General features: G+C 40.1%; 1 protein-coding gene across 16 annotated transcripts in view; it reads right to left on the bottom strand.

Moving 5' to 3' along the window:
- anks1b (ankyrin repeat and sterile alpha motif domain containing 1B) overlaps positions 1-25,572 on the bottom strand; it is a 766,097-nt gene that overhangs the window by 377,810 nt on the left and 362,715 nt on the right. For 14 of the 16 annotated variants that reach the window (XM_048554436.2, XM_048554438.2, XM_048554441.2 and 11 more), the window contains one exon: positions 6,016-6,135. In XM_048554436.2, the coding sequence (XP_048410393.2) occupies positions 6,016-6,135 (120 nt within the window). Of the gene's footprint in view, positions 1-6,015; positions 6,136-24,681; positions 24,755-24,782; positions 24,939-25,572 lie in introns of those variants that run through there. The other 2 variants (XM_048554448.2, XM_048554449.2) reach the window with 2 other exon arrangements.

The following is a 25,572-nucleotide window of genomic DNA, read 5'->3' as shown; positions in this document are numbered from 1 at the left end:
AGCTGAATTCCTCTTACTTTGAGCTGTATTTTTTCACATGGTCTCTTCTAACTCCACAAAAGCTGGTATCCTATCACCAAGTGATCCCTTACTTACACATGCATAGTACACGACACTGATTCAGTTAACACAGAGCCAGCTCACACAGCGAGCAGAACCCCCGACACTCTAGTTTATACCTGTCAGCCAAGGCTCCTTGATTGGACCAGATTAACCAATCAGGGAACTGAATTACCAGTGCAGTGTTCTTTTGTCCATATTTCAAAATGATGGCCAGCTACACCAGCTCCAAATGCTCATCAGAACAACAGTTCCAATCTCTACAGTAGACACTGCTGACCTTCTTGGGTGTTGTGGGAGATAAGGTATCAGTAATTAGATACAGTCTCCAATTGTATTTGTAGAACAGTTTGAGCTGCACACATTGGGATTAGGTCCACTATGTCAAAGGCCCATGTAAAAGCATTCGATGGCCTTCCTTGTTGAATTTCTCCATATAATGGGATACGGAAGACCATCGTTTGAGAGTGATGCCAATGGAGACTACTCCCATTATTAAGAACATATTCTTGTTTCTGATATTCCCCCACACTTACCACTCAGACAGGACTTCATGAACAGCTGGTTTCAGTTGAGGCAAGCTCAATGATGTGCTCACTCATTGGCTATAATTCTGTTGCTACTTGAAAAAACAAGACAGTCCCTGTTTAAGAGATAACAAGGTGTAGAGCTGGATGAACGCAGCAGGCCAAGCAGCATCAGAGGAGCAGGAAGGCTGACGTTTTGGGCCTAAACCCTTCTTCAGAAAGGAGGAAGAAGGGTCGAGTCCTGAAACGTCAGCCTTCCTGCTCCTCTGATTCTGCTTGGCCTGATGTGTTCATCCAGCTCTACACCTTGTTATCTCAGATTCTCCAGCATCTGCAGTTCCTACTATCTCCAAAACAGTCCCAGTTTATTTGTTTCATTTTTCTTTGCGTTGCTGTTCAATCAAAAGCAAACAATGACATGATGATTTACTGGCTATTAAGGAAACAGTAGCACTCCCTTAGACAAGATTCTAAGATGGCATGGCCCTGGAGGTAGCAGCTTATGTTGCTTGCTTCTTGTAGCCGCGGTTACAAAGACAGCTGATCAGACAGGGGACGTTGTAAAGTAGCAATACATTTACAAATGTGAGACTCTATCAGCAATGAAATCTCACGCATGTGCCCTCAGATGATTTCCTTCTTCCTCCACCATGTGAACTGTGAAGGACTCTGTGTGGCAACTAGTGCCTGACCTGGTCCACGGCTGGGTGATAAGAAACAACAGCAGTGGTGCCAATCCAGCCAGTCTTGCCATTGCCGAACAGACGTCGGCATTCAACACAGTGAGCAGCATAAAATTATATCAGAAAATTCACTAGAGTCCACAGATGGAAACCCGCCATGAAACTTCCCAAAATTAACACTTAGCCAATTTTAATAAGTTTCAGCCCATCGTCTTTCCCGACTTACCCCAAATGGAATCTAAAGTTTTTTAAAAAACTGTCTACTAAATTTCCTCAAATCGCTGCAGTGAAAACAGTCTCACTAACTCATGCTTTTCCTTTCAAACTGGGGATAACGCATATACTGTTGAAGTGATGAGCATTTGGAGCTGGTGTAGCTGGCCATCATTTTGAAATATGGACAAAAGAACACTGCACTGTTAATTCACATTAAATCATCACAATACTTTTTTTAACTGAATGAATTATTTCTACAAAGATACCTTTAGTCTTTCCACTCTGCAGTTCAGTTGCTGGGCTTATCAAAATTCATGAGTATTTCATCTGTGTGGTCAATGTGGCTTAATGGTTTCTCGTGTTACCATCGTCTGATGCTAAATCTCTGGAATGCAGACTGGCTGCTGCTCTGTAATGTTTGCTGGGCCCAGAGGTGAATATGACTCACTGAAGTGAACGTATCTGCATTGCTTTGAGGCCTATCCTGGCTACTTGGCTTCAGCTGCAACCATACAGAATGCATTTCCACCTGGGTGGGCATTCCAAAATTCAGAGCCATTGATGTAATACAGACCTGGAAGAAAATTCAACTGAAACTTCTTTACTGAAGGAGTGGTTCTAATATAGAACATGCCACCACATGGAGTAGATATGTTTAAGGGGAACACAACGGTGAAACAAAAATGAGCATATGCAGACCGCATTATATGAAGTCCAAAGAAATGCAACTTAAGTGGACTGACCATGCTCAATTGTCGACAGTATCCAGGGATATCTAAGTTAGGTGGGTTAGCCATGGGAAATGCAGGGTTACAGGGATAGGGTAGGGATATGTGTCTAGGTGGGATGCTCTTCAGAGGGTCAGTGTGGGCTCAATCAGCTGAATGGCCTGCTTCCACACTGTAGGGACTCTATGAAGCATTGAGACAGACACAAAGCAATTAGGTTGAATAACCTATTCATCCCTCAGTCACAGGACCCCAGTATCCTAGCAACCAACACCAATTGTTTCCATTCAAACCTTTGACTTTGCTCTTCTCATGTTAAAGGTTTCCTACAATTATCCTCCCTTTGTCAGTTTAAAGAGCCCACCTGCTGCCGTGAATTAGAAGTCCACTGGCCTCTAATTGGCCAGTTCAAGGGAAATGGCTACTGGGTGACTGCTCCCCACACTGCACTGTTCAGGCACTCCATCTGACCTCAAAGTCAAAGTGCCAACCCAACAGCTCAAATTCCTAGCCAGGATAGCATTAAATCTGAACATCAAAGTATTTTGTATTAACTGATCAAATGGGAATGATCTAAATAGTGCCAACCTTATTTGCAATGCCTGCAACGAAGGATGCAAATATGTTACAGCTGAGATACCAGTAAAGAAGATATGAGGAAAATTAAAATGTCACGACAAAAAAATTAATGACAGAAAAATTAGCAAACTGCAGCGTCGTTCTGCCAGGAACTCCTTAGTGAATAGAGTGAGTGGGGATCCAGATGCTCTCCATGTTCTTCCATGAAAAGGTCCATGATGAAAAAGCCCATGAACAGCCATCACATACTGTCATTGAGTGATCCATATGTGGGCAATTAGTAGCCAGTGAACAGCCTTATCCCATCCCAGCCGTGGGAAGGGGTGTGAATCAGACAAGAAGCACAAGGTTTGTGCATTTTGAGGCGTGCGGCTATCACACAAAGGCACAGAATGATAGGGCTGGGGTTAGGCTTGAGGAACCCTGCATCAGATGGAAGAAAAAGGCTTGCTGAGAGCCTTACCCTTGCTGTCATCCTCATCCCCTACCGCCACCAACCCTTCTCACCATCCCAGTTTCCTCCTTCTGCTATGATTCAACTGTGGCATTTAATAATGTAAACACTCCTAAAAAGGTCTCTTATGTAAGGCTCCCATGGCCAACATGTAATTCCAGCCCACGTTCTATTTCTTCCTCTCTAATCTGGTGCATGAGGGGCAGAGCCACCGAGATCACTTGCACTTACAGATCATAGAGACTTGGTTCCGTGCTGGTTCTTCCAATCTGCTGTTGCATCGGTGGCACAAGGCACAACAGGAGATTGAGAAAACCTCCACGGAGCCTCCTTCACCTCATTCCATCCTGTGGCTAGAATGTGATCTTTCTGCCTTTCCATGCACCTTAGGAAATAGAACTTCAAAATGCATTCACAGTAAAATTCTGCTGTCAATTATGCTTCAAGAATGGATTCAATTTCAAATATGTACATTTTCCATACTTACATGTCAAATGGCTTAATTTAGCATTTGTTGCAAATGCCAGAAGCAGGAATCAAAACTATACATGAGCAGCATGCCAAAGGGTCAAAGGGCTACAGCACAGGAAGAGACCTTTTGGCCCATCAAGTCTGAGCTGGGTGAAAATGAGCACCTATCTATTCTGATCCCATTTTGCAGCACTTGGCCCGTAGCCTTGCTTGCCTTTGCAGTATGCAAATATATGCAAATCTCTAAGTAGCTGGTTACAATGTAGTGAATAAAATAAGACTGTCCCCTGCTATGTCTGGCTCTGTGTTACGTGTGCAAGAGGTTCAAAGCCCACTTAAGGAGCTCCAGCTCCTTAACATACAAGCAAATATTCCAGGAATAGATACAGACACATTCATGATAGCCATATGTGCATCTGCACTTTGAACTCATTTTGACACACAGTTTAATTGGTATTTGTCGACTCGCTAATAGAGATAGTGCCATGTTTAAAATCAATGATATGTTATTGGTTTATCATTCTTTTGAAGTGAGATGTATTCGTTGGCATTATTCAAAAGCAAAACAATAGCAATTGAACTATACCAAGACAGGATGTCAAATTGTGTGGATATTGGGACAGTGCTCACAGTGTAAAACATCCAAAATATGCAAATCAAAGTCTGAGTATTATTCAAAAGGTGAAATATTATTTATGGAAAACATCAAGGCCTGTTTATTCATGCATAATAAAAGCCTGCAACCACAAAATTCAAATACATTGCTGTATGTGTCAGGAATTTTTCTATTTGCATAAGTGAACTGAACTGCTGTCCTTCTGTTATTACTTAATCACTCTAAGGCCACAAATGTTTCTGGATTAGAGCAGCTGAATGAACAGAGTCGCACGGATGATTTGCATATCACTGTAAACATCACTCATTAATTGAATTGAGTTTGACAACAAATACAAGTGTTAAAAATTGACTCCTAAGCTTTTGGTTAGCAATTGCAGAATCCATTTGAAATTGGCATGAAACAACCTTAGAGGTGGTCATTAACAATTGCTGAGCTATTAGAAGATGCAGTTGTTCAACAAGCAGCGAAAGCAAAAAAGATTTAATAGGTGCTTAAACCATGAAAGATTTAGATGCAGCGAGTAAAGAGAAACTGTTTCAAATGAATGAATAGCTGAAAAACAGATGGTAAATTCTAGGTGATGGGCATAAAAGAACAGAAGTGGCATTGGGAAAAGCTTTCCACTCAATGAGTAGTTAGGGAGCTGGGCATGATTCACTAGGAGCCTATGAAAGGGAATTGGATACATATGAAAGTGAAAATATTCCAGGCAGGTGGTGATAGAGCCAGAGATTGGAACCAACTAGATGCCTCTTTAAGCACAGACCTAATGGACTGAATGGTCTCTTCCATGTTATAGTATTGTCTGACTGTGTGATGCTATGATTCTAATAACAATATTTAATACCAAATGGAGATCTCCATCTTATAAAATAGAGCCACTAAAACAGAGAGGCAAACATACACCTGCATAAGTGGAACCAATCTCACTAGATAGGAGAGATTAAATTAAGACAGGATTGAAGTTGGTGAGCAAGGGTGCGGCAGGAGGCCTGGATCACAGGTGAATTAATGGGTTGTAGACTGTGGCTTGGGACATCTCCATTTAGGATTGGGAGGGTCACAAGGGAACACTTCTCCTGATGTACATGCTGTGCTATATATGCACCAACCCAGATTGATCTAGCTCCTCTCAATTCCTTTCAGCTGCCATTTTTCCCTCATACCAGGGCAACCCAGCTACATTGGTAAAGAAAGAAAGAAATCAGTTAAAAATTGCCACACAGCCTTCCTCAAAGACCTTCTACAAAGATCAATTGTAAACCATTCCACCACCTGAGCATAGATAGATCACCCCCTAACCTTCCTTTGTTAAAACTAAAAGTGAGTGAGTTGGAATCTGGATTGAAATGTTAAAATTCTTAGCTTCTCCTCTGCACCCTGACAACCTGCTGTTGAGGTTTAAAATTAAATCCCATATTTCTAACATCTTTAATGACTGGGACTTTGCCAAACAAATCACTGCAAAGAATCTCAGGAAGACAGACACTGAAACCCAGTGTGGAGAATGGTGCATCAGTGAAAGTGCTTGTGTTGTGTAGAACATTAATTCAGTCTTACAGATTAAGGCACTGACTTTGGGTGTTAGACTGCAGCAAATTGCACACTGACTGGCCAGTAATTCAGTACTTGAAATTCTTCCAAATAAATTGTATACATAATCCAGACATTTCCTTACCTTTGACTTTATGAGAAGGTGAGGCAGCTGGTGATGAAATTGAGGGCCGAGGGGTTGGAACTGGACATAGCTTCCCTGGTTCTTCTGTTCCCTTTATGTCCATCTTTTGCGACATGTAATCTGCATAGTTGAAAACAAATGACAGACATTGTGAACAGCTCAGACATTTATCTTTCACTGATGAGGTTTGAGTTCACATGTTTATTTTAATTTAAATGAGATATCTCATTGGAAACACGAATGTTGATAATCCTGTCAAAATATCTGAAGTGTCTGACCATCTTGGCACATAGAAAAACTGGAATCCCTTCAACTATCTCCTGCCCTGGCACCAGTTCATAATCTTCCAACCTTCTGGTTGTTAGAAATCTATCCATTTTCTTTCTGACTGCCTTAAACTGTGTCCATATTAGCGATGCAGTGGTTTAGAAGTAATGTCACCAGTTTGGAAATAGAGATCCTGACAGGAGATCAACTCCCACCAGGGCAACTCGTACATTGTTCATCATAACTTGTCATGCTACAAGGATGCAGCAAGGCAGAGAAGTTCAAACAACACATTTCTTTAAAAATTAGTCTTCTGCAATGGTAAACCATTCTTCTTAAATTATTTCACCCAGAGAGATGACATGAACAGATTAAGAAAACGTTGAAAAATTATTGTCATGAAAAAGAGTGAATGATGAGAGGGGTTGGACACATGGTAAAATGACTTGAAATTTAGTAGCTGAAGAAAGGAAAACAGAAATAAATTATGGAAAAGAAAACATACAAATGTGCTCTCAAATTCTTTTTTGTATTTCAAGATTTTGTTAAAGATTGCAAGCCCTTGAAATATTTTGCATGGTTGTACAGGTACAGTAACTCGAAGGAGTCAATTTGTGCACAGCCTGGTTAAAGCTTCTCAAGTTGCTGCACAATAGGACGAAGGTACATGTTAAAGGGATTATTTCTGACCAGGCCAACAGAACTCCCATTAACTTATTAATATTGGTTTAAAAAAATTAGAATTTCATCAATAACACTGCAAGAATTAAAATCCTGATATTCAAGGAGCTTTCCTACATTGCACCTTTAATGTTGTAAGCTGCTACAAAAAATGCAACCAGTCAAAAACTGGACACCAAGCCATGGTGCAAGAATTCTGTTGCTTGAGGAGCATTCACGTCGAATGTAGAGGTCAGCGGTTTCACCAGCATTGGTCTGCATGTGATTTTTTTTAACGATTTGTGATTTTCTTCAGAGGTTAGGTGTTAATTCAGCTGTTAGGCAGAGATCCTGTGGTAGGAATAGCAGGTGTGAAAAAATTTACAAAACCAGCCAAAGCGATGTTTTCTGAGCTAGTTTGCAGTCTAAGAATAAGTCATTGTTCTCTACTGAAAATATGCAGTCTTATAGTCACAGAGAAGCTTAACTTAAATATATTATTCAGATCGGTTAAATCAAAAAACAATTGCATGTATAAATGATGCTCATTTCTATGCAATCTGGTGGGTTACTTTTATTTCACTTGTAATTACTACGTCAAAAAATCAGACAAACCTGAATTCTACTTGAATAAAATGGTATGCAGTCACATTTCCAGTGTTAATTGTGCTCCCATTTTTACTATATCTGATGACGCCTACTTCTCACAGCTCACATGATATTTTACATTTCGTTTGACTCAAAATTGCTCTATAGTTGCACAAATTGGCCACCAGGTGGCTTTTATCAATAAATCATGCATATTTTCGAAACCTCTCCATCACAGAAGGTTTTTAGTTGTCAAAATAAGCATTTAAGACAGAAACAAAAACAATTACATATTGTGCAACAATGCTAGATTTGGTATTAATAATAATAAGTAAAGTGCTCATAGTCCTAGAGGATCATAGGGCTGTACTTTCTTGAGAGACAGAAGCAACTGGTGGTCAGTTTAACCTGAAGGTCCCCACAACTCAGGTAAGGGAAGAGCTTGAGAAGGACAGTACTTCATGATAATCTCAGGCCGTACGGGAATTAAATCCCCTGTTTTGTTACTGAGTAGTGTAAACCAGCCAACTAGCCAACTGAGGTAACCTACCCCCATTAGAGGGAAGGAGAGGTGAGCAACTCTCACTTATTTTGGAGTAAATCAGTGAGAAACATGTGTAATAGGTACGCACCATTAAATTGAGAATTCTGAAAGGGGATGCAATAGTGAAAAGATGGGAGGGCAGGAATGAGAAGCTGCAGAAAGCACAGTTGTTGAGGGAATGAAATAGACTGCAATGAGGCTCGATGTTGGCAACGCCCCACATGAAATGCGACCTGCATTCTTTACAAATCTTCACCATCCTACACTTCTAATCTGACAGGAAATAACAAAAGAATGAGGGAGAAATAGCAGATGAAAGAAAAATAGGAACACAAAGACAACACAGACTTCTTGTTCACCACAAAACATGTTAAATAGTGGCTAAATTTAACAGGAAAATATTCATAATGGAAATAGGCTAAATTAAACCGTACACAGAGCCCTCTGGTTCGACTACACCATAAGTGCTATGCTGAGTTTCGATACAAAGGTACAAATGCAGGGAAGAGAAAAGAGGCCGAGGGAGGCAAGGGAATCTGTAGGTATCAGGATTAGAAGGAATGCGAATTCTAAATACCAGATCACTCTAGATTCGATGGAATGGCAAAACAGGCTTGAGGGGCCATATGGCCTACTTCCGCTCTGAATTTGTATGTTTATACAAATCCTGCTAAGGGGGCCTTAGCCATCTTTCTGGATGAGATCAAACTTTCCGGCCAGGCTGCTTCATTCAGAAATGTCTTGCAGTTTAGTCAAATGGAACCTGACAAGTCTATATATTAGATGCTCCATTTTCAGTGACCTGGAAGCAAAAAAGTATAATATTGCATTTCAGTTGAATTCAGCAATTTCATCGCCACGCTTTGGTAGACCACATGCCACCCTGCATAAAAAGAAATTCACATCGGCACCAGTACAACTGTGTAGTTCAAACAGTAACAAACAGTGTATCAGGTATCACTGGAGGATGGGGCAGCACCCACATCATTTCTTGTTCCATCCAAGGAGTATTTAAAATTCAATCGACTTCCCTTCAAGTTAACATTCCAGGTTTATGGATTAAAAATGTATTCAGTACACTGGTTGCTGATGAAAGTATTAAAATTGTTACTCAGGCTAAAATAAATGATGTGTTGTGGTGGATATTTACAATTGAAAAAGTAATAAAATGTATTATTAGTTTATTTAGTTGACGTACCGAGAGACTGATACACAATTTACTGATTTTTATATCCTTTCTAAGACAAACCTCTCCTCTCTAGTTAATTTTACCCCATTCTTTAGATTCCTTGCAGGAACACAGTGAAACAAGGTGTGTTCCTTGCATAATATCTTACATCCATTAATTGCAACATAGAGTGTTCAGGCACTTTGCGAGCGAGTAAATCACAAGTACAGACGACATCAGGCACTCACAACAGAGTGTTAACAGGTAAATGTGATGTGCCCCAATGCCACACCAATTTCTCCAACTGACACGGATATTCAGGAATGTTTAAATAACATCTCATTTCATGAAGACAACTTTCCAATAATTGGAGTATGGCTATAACAAAAAAGAAATGGTTGTGATAATTATCTCAGTTCTAGGACCTCGCTGGAAATTTACCGATTCCATCATAAGGTTAGTGGTGGGGTTACTCACCCAAGTTTGCAGTGTGGTCAGTACCAGTTGCAACTCCACAGATACCAAAGCAATCAGTGTCTGCATGCCACAAAACCTGGACCACGTTCAGGGTTGGGCTGATAAGTGGCAAGGGACATTCACACCACACAAGTGCCAAGCAATGACTATCTCCAACACCAGAGAATATAAAGATCTTACTTGTATATTCCTCAGCATGAGCATCACTGAATTCATTACCAACATGCTGGGGGTGATCGTTGACCAGCCATAAAAATACTATGGTTACAACAGCCTGGCAGAGGCTAAGAATTCTGTAGAATGTAATTCATTTCCTGACTCCCCAGTGCCTGTCTGCCACCTGCAAAGGCACAAGTGATGAGTGCGAAGCAATAATCTTCACTTGCCAAGATGTGCAGCTCCAACAGCACTCAAGAAGGTCAACACCATCCAGGACACAGCAGCCTACTAGCTTATTATCCCATCAACATTTACTTCCTCTATCACTGCACAGTGGTGGCAGGTGCGCACCATTACAAGATATACTGAGAATTAACTTGCCAAGGTTTCTTCAACAGCATCTCCGAAGCTTGAAACCTTACCACATAATCGGATAAGGACAGCAAACACATGGGAACAACACTTCCTGCAAATTTCCCTCCATTCACTCACCTAATTGATTTGCAATCATTTGATATTCTTCTTGAGCAGAATTCTGGACGTTGCTATGCTACATGGACTGCCATAGCTCAAGGAGGTAGCTCAGCACTGCCTTCTCAAGGGAAATTAAGAGCTTTCAATGGGTGTTAACCCAACAAACAAAAATCTTTTACAGATGAGGTCCTTTCTCAGCAGTACATCTTCAGTAACTGTGCATTTTCTTTTAAAAAGAAGTATGCTCAAGAGGGATTCAGCATGGTGGCTCAGTGGTTAGCACTTCTGCCTCATAGTGCCTTGGACACAGTTCAGTTCCTGCCTCAGGTGACTGAATGTGTGAAGTTTGCACATTCCCCCTGTGTCTTGTAGGGGTTTCTTCCCACAGTCCAAAAATGTGCAGGTTAAGTGGATTGCCCATACGTCCAGGGATGTATAGGTTAGGTGTATTATCCACAGGAAATGCAGGGTTACAAGGGTAGACAGATAGAGGTGAGAGTCTGGATGGGATGCTCTTCAGAGAGTTGATATTGACTAGTCAGGCCCAAATGGCCTGAATCTACACTGGAGGGATTTTGTGGATTAACTTGGTGAACATCTGTTCGGGTGGCATAGTGGCTCAGTGGTTGGCACAGCTGCCTCACAGCGTCATGGACCTGGGTTTGATTCCACCCTCAGGCGACTGTCTGTGTGGAGTTTGCACACTCTTCCCATATTTGCGTGGGTGTCCTCCGGGTGCTCCAGCTTCCTCCCACAGGGTAGGTGGACAGGCCATGATAAATTGCCCATAGTGCCGAGATATGTGTAGATTAGGTGGGTTATAGCGGGAGTCTGGGTGGGACGCTCTGAGGGTCGGTTTGGACTGGTAGGGCCCAAAGGGCCTGTTTCCACACTGTAGGGACTCTATGATTCATCACAGTCATCTACATTGATTATGCAACCCTCCCTAACTTTTGAAATTTAATGAGATTGACTTCAAACGATACAACAGGATATTTGCCAAAGTCAATTTCCTTCTTTTGAATTTTTGCTCATCAGCAATCAAAGCAGGATTATTGATCTAATTCTTCTTTGCCTATTTTAAGAACCCTTTAAGCCTTTTATACACTGAAATACCTGTAGACTTTGCCAAGAAAACATTAAAAATAGTCAACTGCAAGTTGGTTGAGACCGTCATATTTCTTTCTTCTAGCTCCTCTCTTCCTTCAACCTAACAAGCTTTTGAAATTTAACACATGGGTGAGGGCGGGGTTTTAGTCATGTCTGGCTTGCAAAGTGGATGAGGTCCAATCTTGAACTGAATCATCTTTCATTTTAACCCATGGGCTGCAGCTGTCAATAACTTGAAAAGATCACTGGGCCCAAATAATAAAGTGTGGATCTGGATGAACACAGTGTTCATCCAGCTCCACATTTTGTAATCTCGAATTCTCCAGCATCTGCAGTTCCCATTATCTCCTTGGGCCCAAATGTCATTTAACTCTTATCTTCAACAGTTATGAAAGCCATAAACACCATTGAAAGGAAGATCCAAGACCTGAAGAGACAAAGTTATTTTTCTAACTTCCTCCATGGGATTACCTGAAGCAGAGGTGCTCCTTGAATTCCAGAGGCAATGTTTAGGTTTGGTCAGCCAGGGTTCTTTTCTGCTCCCTGCGCCTTTACTTCTCATTGGTGAATGTCCCCATCATTTCAGCCAGTGATCCCCTGCTCCTGAAACCTCTAATCTAGCTGCTAACGAACTGTTGCATTCTGCCATCTGGCAATCATCTGGCTAGATGCAAAAAGGTTCATGGAGATACAATTGCCCAGATCGCATTGCACCACCATCTTCTTCCCCTAAACCATATTCCCACTTAGAAATGCTCCTTTTGACTCACCAACCATTTGATGTAACTTATTTTTCCTTCTGTTGATTACTTAATAACAACTCAGATATTACTTCCATGTTTTGAACCTGACCCAGATTTATCCAGTTCCCATATTACATTTTGTTCAATGCAATGTCAGCCACCCATGAAATATGTCTATGATGATGCTGTCAATCTCTTCCCAGTTTTATCACACAGTTAAACTATGTTGGCCTTTAAATTTTCTCCTTCAGTTTGGAGAGTAAGAGGGATCATACCACACACAGTGTCAACATCTTTTTAAGTTTATGAGCTTAGGTCATCACATCACACTCTAATTAATTTGGATTATATTTTCCAGAAACATTAATTTGAAGTCATGTTTCATATTGTTATCTAATTAATTTTGTCTGGCATCCAAAATTTGGTTATTACAATGTCGCAAAATAGAGTACAGATGCAGGATAAATTGTGAAAGACTCATGTTAATGATAATATTGGGTTAACAGCTCTCTCAATGATTATGGAATATGGGAAGGCAATTCCCAGTTTTCACACAGTCAAACACAGAAATCAAAATATTGCTGTCTAATTTCTCCCCCAAAAATTGCATGACACGTGTGCATCTTTGAAACATTCAGGAGAAGAATTTCTACTGCAGATCAGAAATTGGTAAGCATTGTCTTGGGAAAAGTAGAGAAATCTAGGCTGGAGGTGATCAAACTGGAGGAGGATAGGGTTAGTTCTGGGATAGATGGGATCTCAGGTATTTCAGGGTTGGGTCAGCCTGAACAGGGCAAGGTCGAGGGAGTTTCGGCTGAACAGAAATGATAAACTTGATGCTCCTGATGCTTCGTTGCAAGAAGTTTTGACACAATCAGAACAAAACGTCAACTAGCTAGTTAGACTGCAGAGTTGGCTTGGTCAAAGATGGAATGTGTGACCATGCCTGAAAGCAGTTTAATGGAGCATCAAAATGCAGAACAGTTGGATACGGATCCATGGAGAATTTCAGCCGTAACTGTACGCAGCAAAGGAACAGATGTGATAGCTGGAGATGCACGTTGTATTTAGATAAATTGGAGAGAGACCATGTCAGAGAAGTTGCCCAGAGTTGGATAACGGAATAGAAGTGCTGAGAGAGAATAATGTGATCATTCTCATACCCTAGAGAGAAGAAGCATATGGAAAGTGCATCACTGTAACTGAATGTCATTCATGTCTTTGATGAGGGCAACATTACCACTGTGAGCAGATTCAAAATGAGACACAAGCAAAGCAGCTGGGGTTGTGCGAGATCCACGCTGAAATGTACGGTGATAACACATTTGTACATCTAAACAGATAAAGGGAAATTGGAAGTGAGAAACATAATGAGAAATGACACATATAATTATGTTATTTCCTCAGAAAAGGACAATGGAGGATTGATGCCTGATCGAAAAGAACTATGAATGGTATCAGACAGCGGTTACCAGGTGAGAGAAATAAACAGGATTAGAAAAGCTTTTTCTTTAGAAGTCAGCAGCAGATGAATGATGCTTGCCCTTCAATATCCTCATAGCTCTATACACTGTTCCACACACATTTGTGCAGCAATTTAGGATATTTCTTAATCCATTTCAGCTTGGTGCCCTCTACTGGAGATTTGAGATCTACGTGAACAAGAGAAGCAATAATGAATCTCTTCAACCGCTCAGATTGAACATTAGAGCCATGCAGAATCTAAAGAAGACAGCAAACTTGCATTTGTAAAGCATTTTTCACTAGCTCATGTCACGCCAAAGTGCTTAATCCCAGTGAAATACAACAATAACTTGTACCTATGTAGTACGTTTAAAGCAATAAAACACCCAAAATATCTCAAATTACGATACTGAGCTCAAAGCTGGGTCAAAGAGGTAGATTTTGGATATTCATCATAAGCAGCAGTGCACACAGTAAAAGAGTGAGTTGGAATGCCCATAGAACAGAAACTGACCAGAAATGCACTGGAACAGTTAGAACCAAAGGTAACATCATCAGGGAAGAGAGTTTCAGAAGCAGTTGTGCTGAAGCAGGATTGCAGTTGAGCTGCATCACATTAGAGGTGCAAACAGGTAATCATAATAATGATGTAATGTAAAGCTCATGTTGATGTCAAATATTGTATCCAGGTTGTAAACAGGCTTGCTTAGTCAACAGAGAGGGGGATGGATTCCATAGCTAGGGATCAAAATTTGAAGCGTGAACAGAAAACAGTAGGTTCACTCTTCCCATTACTTATTTGGAAGCAATTTCTGCTCACACAGTGTGGAATGTTCCCTAAGCAGTCTGACAATTTAGCAACATTGGAGGATGACAGAGAGAGTGGTGGTGACGTAGAGGTGAGTGCTGTCAATTTGTGTGTGAACACTAATACTGTGCTTTTAGATTATGCTTTTTGAAGTATTTAGAAAATACACTAAATTATACATCAAACACAGTACAAAATATAATTCCAAAATATTTAATGTGCACAGCGCGTGACGGATTATTTGCACCTCCCACAAACTGCAAACATAAAGACTAGATCATCTGTTTTGTGCCAGAGATTGAAAGTTAAGTAATGCAAGGTACAAAAGTCTAACTGTGTCTTCTGTTTTTTGATCCTTTATGTCCATTTCAGTGTATGGACATTACTCCAGTCCAGTGTATTTACCTAAAAGACAGTACCTACACAAGAGAACATCGGTCCCTCTGGAGAGTCGACTTAAAATTTTGTGCTCAAGTCTAGCCTTGAACTCACAATCTGCTGACTCAGAGGTGAGAGTGTACCCGCTAAAGGAGCTTCAGTCATGCGGAGTGACTAGAAAAAGCTGGGCTTCTTACGTTCAAGCAGCACAAGTTAACTAAAGTTTTGACAGAAAATTATGAATAAGGAGAAACCATTGGCGACGGCAGCAGGAATTTTTGAAAGGGATTTTAATAAGTACACGGAAGCAGAAATTTACAGGACAATGAACGGGGTTCGATAGTTCGATCGAAGTGTTTGGACAAGCAACATGGGATGAATGACCTCCTTCCATAATATTATGATTCACTTTGAGGAAGTGAGTCATCATTTTACAGCAAGTTCTGTTCAAACTGTGACTCTTCCAGAAAAAAAACATGAAACTAAAGTAAATGTAAACTTATGGTTCAGCACTGTATTCCACACATTAAATATCGAATAGTAGAACGGGGCATTGTGAGGAACTGGATAAGACAGCTAAGACTACCATGCATCTCCTATCAATTTACTAGATATTAGCATGAACAAAACAAATTAAAACATGACAGAAAAATAATGCTATGTTGTGACCTACAAAGAAATATATACAAAAGAAAGCAATGACTGAGTTACAATTTGCTAAGGGATAAAATTTTAATCTCAAGTACAGAATTTTGCATCATGTGTTGCCCGTAAAAGATTTCCACCTGAAAAAAAGCATGGAGACGATGATATATTTATGATGCATTTAACAGTGAATTATTGCATTGGCAAGAAATGATGATTAATCTGAGCAGCAAACATGAGCTGAAAGGCTTAATGGCACATTGAACAACACAATCTTTCAAACAATACTCATGGGAGAGATTAAATGTTGAGTATCAATGGTTTTTAGTTTAACAATCATAGTGCTTTTTTTAATAAATGAGCACTCCCAATAATTTGCAGTTATTAAAAATTACAAATGTTTATGTTCTGGTATGTCAATACAGTCGTGAGTTTGAATGAAGAGCAATCATTTAGTGCACAACTGGCACAAAAAAAGCACTGTTGAAACATAACTTGAAAATAAATGCAAACACATGATGCATGATACCCTTCCATTTCAGTAACAGAGACTTGCAAAGGGTCTCCATTTAAAATTTGATGGAAATGAGCTTTTTTTAAAGTGAATTAGAGTTAGAGCATATCTTGACCCAGATTTTGGGGTCATAAGTGAAGTGATCATGCTCAACTGATTTCAAGAAAAACTGCTCACAAGAATCCAGCAATATCAGTGGGGCGAGGAATATTGTCCAAGCCAGCAACAGAAAATCAAGATATTGTGTCGTGGTTACAGCTTACTGACTTGACCAAAGAATTCCCTCCACCCCAAGTGTTACAGTGTTCTCTTTATGTAATTAATGGGCAACACCCATTTCTTCTTGAACCTGACAAATCCTTGAAGGGTGGTGCAGTGATAATGTCGCTGCCTCTGACTCAGGAGGCCTAGGTTCAAGCCCTATTTGCCCCAGAGGTCCCCAGCAGGTGATTAAAAGTAACTGTTATATATTATTGTCAAACGGCTTTTCCAGCACTGAAATAACTGTTGAGGCACATGGTAGCATCGCTACTTCTGAGCCAGGAGGTCAGGTCCAAGCCCAACTTGTTCTGGAGGTGTGTAATAACATCTCTGACCGAGTTGATTAGGAAATACTTACTCTAACAAACTAGGGCTCTTATGATGCAGATTCCATACCTCTGGGCCAGGAATCCTAAGTTCAAGTCCCACCTGCTCCAGAGGTGTGTAATTACACCTCTGAACAGGTTAATTACAAAATAACTCCACGAACCCGACATAACAAAGTCCTTTGTTTCTTTAATTTCATACTATTTATACCAATCTTTCCAAAACTAATCAAAGAAATAACTGTGTTTTCCCTTGTATGCCAATCATTATCATGTGACCAAGTGTTAACAAATTCCATATTCCCCATTCTTTACAAAATATAATTTTACACACATAGACAATTACAATACAGCTGAAGAAAAATATAGTTGTTGATAACCTGGACACAATATTCCACGTTCTCATTATAACACAGAAGATCAATCTTCACTTCTTGGGGCAAGCATCTCTCTTTATAAAACAGACAATAGCAGATGGCTTCAACCCACTTAGTTTTAGAAATCTCTTTTCTTTCCAATGTTTTCTTCACACTAGCAAGGTAAGTTCACTAACGTATTATAGTGACTAGTGGTCAGCCAGTGAAATTTCTCAAACATAAGGGCTCCTCTGACCACTCCAGGTATTCCCAGCCTGTCCCATAGTCTTTGCTCTTATAAAACTGTAATCTCTACTCATCCTTCTATCTCATTTCAACATCACCATTGCCATTGCCATTTAAGAATTGAGCCAATGCCTCTGGCCTGTCCCTATGAATTCTTCATGACCTTGTCCACTGTTATTCATTTCTCCTTATTATATGTTATTGTAGCCTGATTCACAGTAGTTGCCATATCGATGAAGTGCAAGAGAATTTTTTTTCCCTTACCACACACCTCACCGCATGGAGATCAGTGGTTAGCACTGCTACCTCACAGCACCAAGGATCTGGGCTCAATTCCACCGTCAGGCGACTGTGTGGAGTTTGCATATTCTCTCCGTGTCTGGCGTTGGTTTCCTTTGGGTGCTCCAGTTTCCTCCCACAGTCCAAAGATACACAGGTTAGCTGAATTGGCTGTTCTAAATTGCCCACAGTGTTCGGAGATATGTAGATGAGGTGGCTTACAGGGGGACAGGTCTGGGTGGGATGCTCTGAGGATCCGTGAGGACTTGTTGGGCTGAAGGGCCTGTTTCCACACTGTAGGGATTCTATGTCTATTGTTCACTGAAGGAATTTTGGTTTCTTGCTGATTGGAGATTCACTATGGGTGGTGATGTTACCCCCTCCTTTTGTTTTGAAATAAATCACATTTATTGCCAATCTCTTCTTTAAGTTTAGCATACTCATTCTCCCTTATTCTTGCACCCTCCAGTAGAATATTTAACTTGCAAAAGAATAGGCAAACTGCAGAGTGTAGCTTTCAGATGATACATCTTTTGTCCTTTGATTTTCTACCTCTTGATGCCAGTAGTATTGGTGTCATGTTTTGATCAAAGAGGGCAAGTCTTCTTAAAAGAACAACATCCAGATTGGGTAAACCATAAATCTACTAGGCTTCAAAAAACATTTACTTTGTTGTGTTCTGTGCCCAGTTTTATTTGAGCCTTTTGCTCAGATTGTCTGTCCAACAGTAAGGGGTTTTCATTTGACACAACACCCTCACTTGTATTATAGAGAATCACCACATTTTACCGATTTCAGCACATCGTCATCCCCAAACGTGAGGCAGCTGGTACTTTCAGGTTCCTTGTCTCACTTTGATCTTCATTATTTTAAGAATCTAAGTAACATTTTCTTACTAATCCACGCCACATAATGTGGACATGCAGCTCCAGTCCAACACAGCACAAGTGTATGAGACTGCAACTAAAATATTCATTAGCATTACTAAAAAAAAAGTTACATATAGTCAAAGCTTTTCATCATTAACTCATTAGGATATTTCATAAGGATAGACATTCAAGGGGAAGGCCAACTGGCTGACAAGTTTATAAAACAGAAACCCAACGGTGCAGATAGAAGCCATTTGGCCGATTAACTCTGCACCAATTCTCCAAAGAGCATCCAGCCCTTTCCCCATCACCCCACAGTTATTCCACCTAGTCTGCTCATCGCTGGACACTATGGGGCGGTTCAGCATGACCGTAACAGCTAATCAACACATTTTTGGACTGTAGGAGGAAACTGGAGCACCCAGCAGGATCCTACACAGACACGGGCAGAATGTGCAAACTCCGCAAAGTCACGCACCTGGGGTTGGAACTGGATCCCTGGTGCTGAGAGGTAGCAGGGCTAACCACTGATCCACCATGCCACTCAAGTGGACACTGACTGGTAGAGGCATTGCCATGGAGAATGCCCCACTTAACGATGATTCACAATTAACAATTCCAAGCCCAACTGGCAAACCTAAATTGAGTGACAGTGAAATTCTTAGCATGTTCAGGATTATTCAAGAAATATTGTCCAACTACAGAATCCCATCTAATGTTGGGCACCACTACAAGTTGTGCAAGTCAATTCTATTCTATTCTTTTTATTCTATTCTATGCCCTGCAATCGACATATATTCATACACAAGGTCCTGTTCTTTGAAAATCAAAAGAACATATACATGCACTGTGCCTGTTTCAACTCAACTAAACCGATGACAGCCATTCACTGATTTATTTCTCAGGACTGTGCCCTGACAAATCAGAGACAACCTGCCTGTTTGAAAACTTAGAAAAAAATGCTTGGTCATAAACTGTTAATCACCATTTTAAATGTTGTTTTTCCCCTTGCACTGGTATTCTTGTGACTTAGCTTGTAAGTGGAAGCTAAGAAATTTTGACAACATGTCCCTTGTTCCAGCAACACTTAAGTTTTCTAATACCAAACAGCTATTAAAACCTTCATTATTGGTCTGAGGCTTCCTGCGACTTTCATAATTCTATCTGCCTAATCAGTATCACCAACATCTCCTTCTGGCCATTCATGGTATGCTGAATTTCAAACATCTTTTCATTTCATTTAGGACCATTCACTACATAATCACCATAATTCAGGTGACATCTAAAACTCTTTGTTGATCATGCCCTGGTGTACTTGAGGTTCATTCTTCCGTTATAGTTCAGTAATTCTTGGCTCTGTTATAATTGCTAGAGATATCACAATACTAACTGCATTTTGTTCCAATCTTCTGTTAGTATTGACACTGTACCTGGGCAGCAGTCTCATATTGCTGTGACCATTGAAGGCCAATGTGAATGAAAATTTCCCAGAAAGAAATTTTAAAGGTTTTCTGACATTAGTGTGTTTCCTTCTGACAATCTAATTCCAGTTAATACCTATGCTTGGCCCTTGAGCACAGTCAAACAATCTAACAGAAAGCACCGAGTTAAGTGGAGTTTATGGAATTTTGTGCATAGCCTGTCAAATTCCATTAGATATTCTTCCAAGGAATAACCATCCTGCTTTCTCAAATTATTATAGTGTGAACTAGGTGCACAGGCCATTTTGTCTAGAAATTATAATTGACCATCTAAGCCTTCCCCAGTTGAGCCCTCAGTTCTAATAACATTCCACAACAGATCCTGTGTCTAGTAGAACGTGGTAATAGCAGGGCTGGATCTTAATTTCTTCCTTTGCTCAGGAAGTTTCAGTATCTACAAAGAATTCTTCCACTTGTCATAAGGTGCTGCTTCACAGGACATGGTTAAGAAATCATATCCCGACACTTGACAGATGATTCCTGTAACTTTGCTCAAAAGAAACTCAATTTCCATCATTCCATTTGAAGCAAACTCCTTATTTCTTACATTCATCTTTATGCAAACATCCTCTGCTACCAACATCAACCAGGCTTCAAGCCTTTCGGTGGCACAGAAAACCAATATAACCCTCCTTTGTGGACAGAATTTATTAACTACTAAACCTTACAGCTCCTTCCTTCCACAGCCCAGCCTTACAGATGTTCCCTAAATACGTGCTATGACAATTAACAAAGTGAGCACGTTTCATTTCAATCTGAGGTAAAGACATTACGGTGACAGGGTGGCTCAGAGGTTAGCACTGCAGTCTCACAGCGCCAGGGACCCGGGTTCAATTCCAGCCTCGGGTGACTGTCTTTGTGGAGTTTGCACATTCTCACTGTGTCTGCATGAGTTTCCTCAGGGTGCTCCGGTTTCCTCCCACAGTCCAAAGATGTGCAGGCTAGGTGGATTGGCTGTGCTAAATTGCCCGTAGTGTTCAGGGGTGTGTGGGTTATAGAGGGATGGGTCTGGGTGGGATGCTCCAAGGGGCAGTGTGGACTTGTTGGGCCGAAGAGCCTGTTTCCACACTGTAGGGAATCTAATGTAATCTAATTAACAGACTGAACGATGTTAAGCAAATTATTAAGTTTTCACCTATAACCATGTAAAATTCTTTGCAATATCAGTTAAAAGGTATTTGCAGCATCCAGTGATGTCACCAAGCAACTAAGTCATCAATCACTTAGAAGCAGTCTCAAAAAAGGTAAACACAGAAGTAAATTGCACCAGTTATTCTTTGTTTTTAAATGATTTCAAAGTGGAATTTAAAAAAAATGGCAAGCTAGACATGATATTCAAGCAGAAGGTAAAATAGAATATTCTACAAGTATAAATTAGAGATTTTCAAGGCCAGAGAAGTTGTTCAATTGTAATTTTGAATTTACCATGCAATTAAAAAAGTAGGCAGATCCTCATTCAACAAGGCATAACCTTTTCAAGGGCTTTTACGTTGAGATTAATAGTGGAAAAACAGAGCTCATATCAATTCAAATGATTTTAAAAGGCCTCCAGCTACAGGGGCTGCAACAGTGCAGCATGTGAAATAGAAGGAACTTCTGTATTTTCATGTTAACCTGCTCATGTGCAGATACCAGAAATTGCTGTTAGTTTCACAATCATAATCATGGTAACAAGTGAAATCTTTACCAGCTGCAACAGCACAATACGAACTAGTATCTTTGTGTTTAATGGGTCTGAGTAAACAGCAGTTCAATGCCAATCCCTCAGGTGCTTTGTGCTATATGCCTTCCCCCTGAGTTTTTTAAAAAGTCTTTTTAGTTGATGGAGCAGCTGTAACAATGGTAACGAAGAAACTCTAGGTATTTTGTCTCTGAAACGTGGAAGAAACACTGGCAAAGAGCAGCTGTACTGAATGGCTCTTTCGTTGCTGCACAGTTTATGTTCACGTAGCACCTTCCATTGATTCAAGGTGTCACAACAGCATTCCACAACCCATTAAATATTTAAGTGTAATTACAGTTGCAATTTAGAGAAAGTAGCAGACAATTGGAACAGGAAAATCCTACAAACAGCAATGACTAAGTTATTGATAAAATACTTCATTTTATTTTGATAAATATTGGCCAGGACAACAGCAGAAATATTTAATTAGTTCCACAGAATCTTTTGTATCCACTTGAAAGTGCAAATTCCAACTTACATTCTCTGCCCCTACCATTAATGTAGCCAGCAGTACATTAAGATATCAGCCTGGATTGTTTGCTCAAACCTCTGCTGTGTTGGAATGTTCTCATGTTGTCAAGAATGACATTTTGATCTTGGATGTAGGACTGGAAGGTGCTTTTGATGTCAACTTACTGTGTTTCTATAGTGCATTTGAAAGATAGTTCAATCAGCTCTAACAATCAGCTCTGGATCATGATTCTTCTAACAGGAAGCTTAACAGCAGTGACTGAACCTAAACTGAGCATCGGTTAATGATTCCTTCAATTACCTGATGATTGGAGGAAGTTCAGTTAGTGGTAAAGTGTGACATGCTTATTGTGCATTTGGGCAGGTTCCCACATCATATAAATGGCACTGGTCAGGTACGATTTATATTCAGTTCTATTCATGAACGGCAGAACTGCAAATAATTTATGCTCATTAGAAGAGCGAACACATGAATCACAGCTCAAATGCCTTCAGCAGAAACAACAGTTTGCATTTACAGTTTTCCTTAATACAGGAAACATTCCAAAGCATTGTAGCAGGGTTCAAGAGGAAAGGAATTTCCAAGTAAAACAGACGAAAGTATTGTCAATGAGTCACAGACAGAGACAGCTGATGGAAGGATTAATGTTGCGTAAGATTTTGAGGGTGGAGGAGGAAGGGAAAAAAAGGGACTTGCACTGTGCCAAAAAAAGCTAAATATGGGATGAAGGGAAATCAAATGCACAGTGCTTTAGAGTCAAAAATAGAAAAATTCCGAAGGAGAAGAGAAAAAATGTATGGAAAGCCGAGGCTGCAAAACTGTTTAAAGAGGTGAAAGATTATTATAGATTCAATGAACTAAAAAACAGGACAGGCAAATTACTTTGAGGAACTGATAGCATTAGTACAGAAAATAGACAGAGTAGGGGAGATCAGAGTTGGCATGCATGTCCGAGATAGCACACAGTGTAGTCGATAAGATTCTGCGAATAACTATTGCCATGCAGAAATATGATTTTGTAGCGATACCAGAGACCTGGTTCATGGAAGGGCAAGTCTAAATGTTATTTCTTCCTGAGTACAAGGAAATCAGAAAAGATACAAAAGGATAGAAAATAGAAGGGATATTAGCTTTGACTGAAGACAGGATTGCTGAGCTGGGAAAAGAGGATATCCCAGAGATTCAAGGAACAGAATCAATCTGCAGGAGCTAAAGAACAAACAGGGTACAATTACATTATGTGCTGTAGTGTGAAGACCACGACACATGGTGGAAGCTATAAAAGGAGAAGATATACAGGAGTATCGCAGAGAGATGCTGATGTTATAGAATGGTAATAATTGAGAAATTTGAGTACCTGAATGTAGACTGAAACAGTGGTAGCATTAACGGGGAAACATTCCGAGATTGTATTTAATCATTTTTCTCACATCAGTTTATGCCCAGTCTACCTAGAAAGGATGCACTGTTGAACCTAATTCTTTGAAGTGAGGAGTAACAAATAGATTATTTGTTGTTGAGGGATCATTTCAACATTCAATAAGAATTTAGTTCATTATGTGAAATGTCACAGCAGAGAAGGCTACTGGTCAAGTTCCAGAAAATGGAATGAGAGTAACTAGGTGCCTGATGATCAGCACAGGCAAAATAGGCCAAAGGGTCATGTTCCATTCTGTAAAACTCTACAATTATAGCAATATTGATTGAATTCTAAGGTTTAAGATGGTATTACAGATGGCCAAAGGCAGACCAATGTAAAAACAACTAACTAGGAGAGTGTTCTTGAACTCATTGCTGACTTCCTTAGAGCAAGAATGGGCATCAATGGGCCAGACAGACTGAAACAAAAGGTCAACAAGAAAACCTGTAGCTGAACAGAAAATGGTTCAGGTATAGTCAAGATATATTTCCTTAAAATGCAAAGGGAGGATAAATAAACCCAGGGGTCATAGCATTAAGAGATAGAAATTAAAATAAATGAGAAAAAAGTGCATATAAGGCAGGTAGAAAATAAAACAGAAATCTAAGTGGAATACAGAAGATTCAGAGGCCAGCTGATAAAACATATTAGAGAAATGGGCAGTGATCATGAGAGAAAAAATCTATTGGTCGCCAAATCACAGGTGAACCCCAAAGTCCTACCTTTTCAGCTGGGAAGTCTTTTTGCTCCATGCATGGAATACTCGCACAACTGAGAGTTTTAACATTTCTCAGTCTTTTAAAAATCTGGATCTCTCTGACCAAACACTGCTGTTCTGGAAATTTCCACAAACTGAATCCTACGCTAGGTAAGTTATGACATTAACTGCTTGGGACTATTTCCTTTTCTAGGAGAAATTATATTTGCATTTGACTTTAGCAAGTTCTCCTTTGAACTACATCCAAAAACCTTTGAATGCAACGGGGGCACTTGCTCAGCCACGATTCTGCTAAATTTAATGGCTTGATATTTTCTCTCCCCTGTCAGAAACCCCCACGATATTAACAAAATATTTACACTCCAGGAGGTATTGCAGTCACTTGCTCTGACACAAACTGATTTAAAACTATGGTTCCAGAAAGGCTAATTTGGTTACCTTTAAAAGCCATTCCAAAATAAACCAAAACGTATGTGCTACCAGTCCAAAAAAAAGTAAGAAATATTAATCACACACCTCAGACTTGCTAGACATCAGCAGGAGGTTTCTACATACTTCTAAGTCCCGCACTACAGTAAGGATGTGAGCGTCAGAGAGAGTGAACAGAAGAGACTTACAGAAGTAGTTCCAGACATAGGCGCCTTCAATTAGGAGAATGGATTGGTGTGGTTAGGGGTCCCTGAAGAAAAGTAGGCTGAGAGGATATCCGATGAAAGTTTTCAAAACCATGAAAGACGTGGATAGCATGGATCGGCAGTAACCGTTTCCATTTGTAAAAAGATCAAGAATGAAACACCACAGATTTAAAGTGATTTGCAAACACAGCAAATAAAATGCAAGAAAAAAGGTTCTCACACAACAAATGATTCAGGTCAGGAATGCACCGTCTGGAAGTGTAGTGGAGACCGAGTCAATTGAAACATTCAAGGGGGCATTAGATGATTATTTGAATGGAAACAATGCGAAGGGTATGAACACAAAGCAAGTGAATGACAGTCATAATGGTTGCTACAGAGCTGGTGCAAACAAATTGAAACAAATAGCCTCCTTTTGCACCACAGCAGTTCTGTGCTTCTTTGAAATGGAATTTAAAATTAGCATTCTCTTCAAACTCTGTTGTTTGTAACTACTTGATCAAGCGCTGTACTGCCTTGTGTTTGCTGATTCTGCTCGGTTTGTAGCTAGCAGCAGGTGCACAGAGCAGGTTAAGGCAGTTCACATGCTGACTTATAATAAATGATGCACAATATAATGACAATACAATTAATCACAAGTATGTCCTTAAATAGGTAATTAGTAGAACATTTCAGACGAACAATCACAGTTTAATAGTCAGAAGAAAAGTAACTTGCACAAGACCTGTTTTAGGCTGACCCTCGCAGGATTAACATTCCCTTCAAAAAGTCA

The sequence above is a fragment of the Stegostoma tigrinum genome, chromosome 25 (genome assembly GCF_030684315.1).
Source record: "Stegostoma tigrinum isolate sSteTig4 chromosome 25, sSteTig4.hap1, whole genome shotgun sequence".
Taxonomy (NCBI): domain Eukaryota; kingdom Metazoa; phylum Chordata; class Chondrichthyes; order Orectolobiformes; family Stegostomatidae; genus Stegostoma; species Stegostoma tigrinum.
The sequence above is the reverse complement of the archived record's forward strand: the minus strand, read 5'-3'. Positions and strand labels throughout refer to the sequence as shown.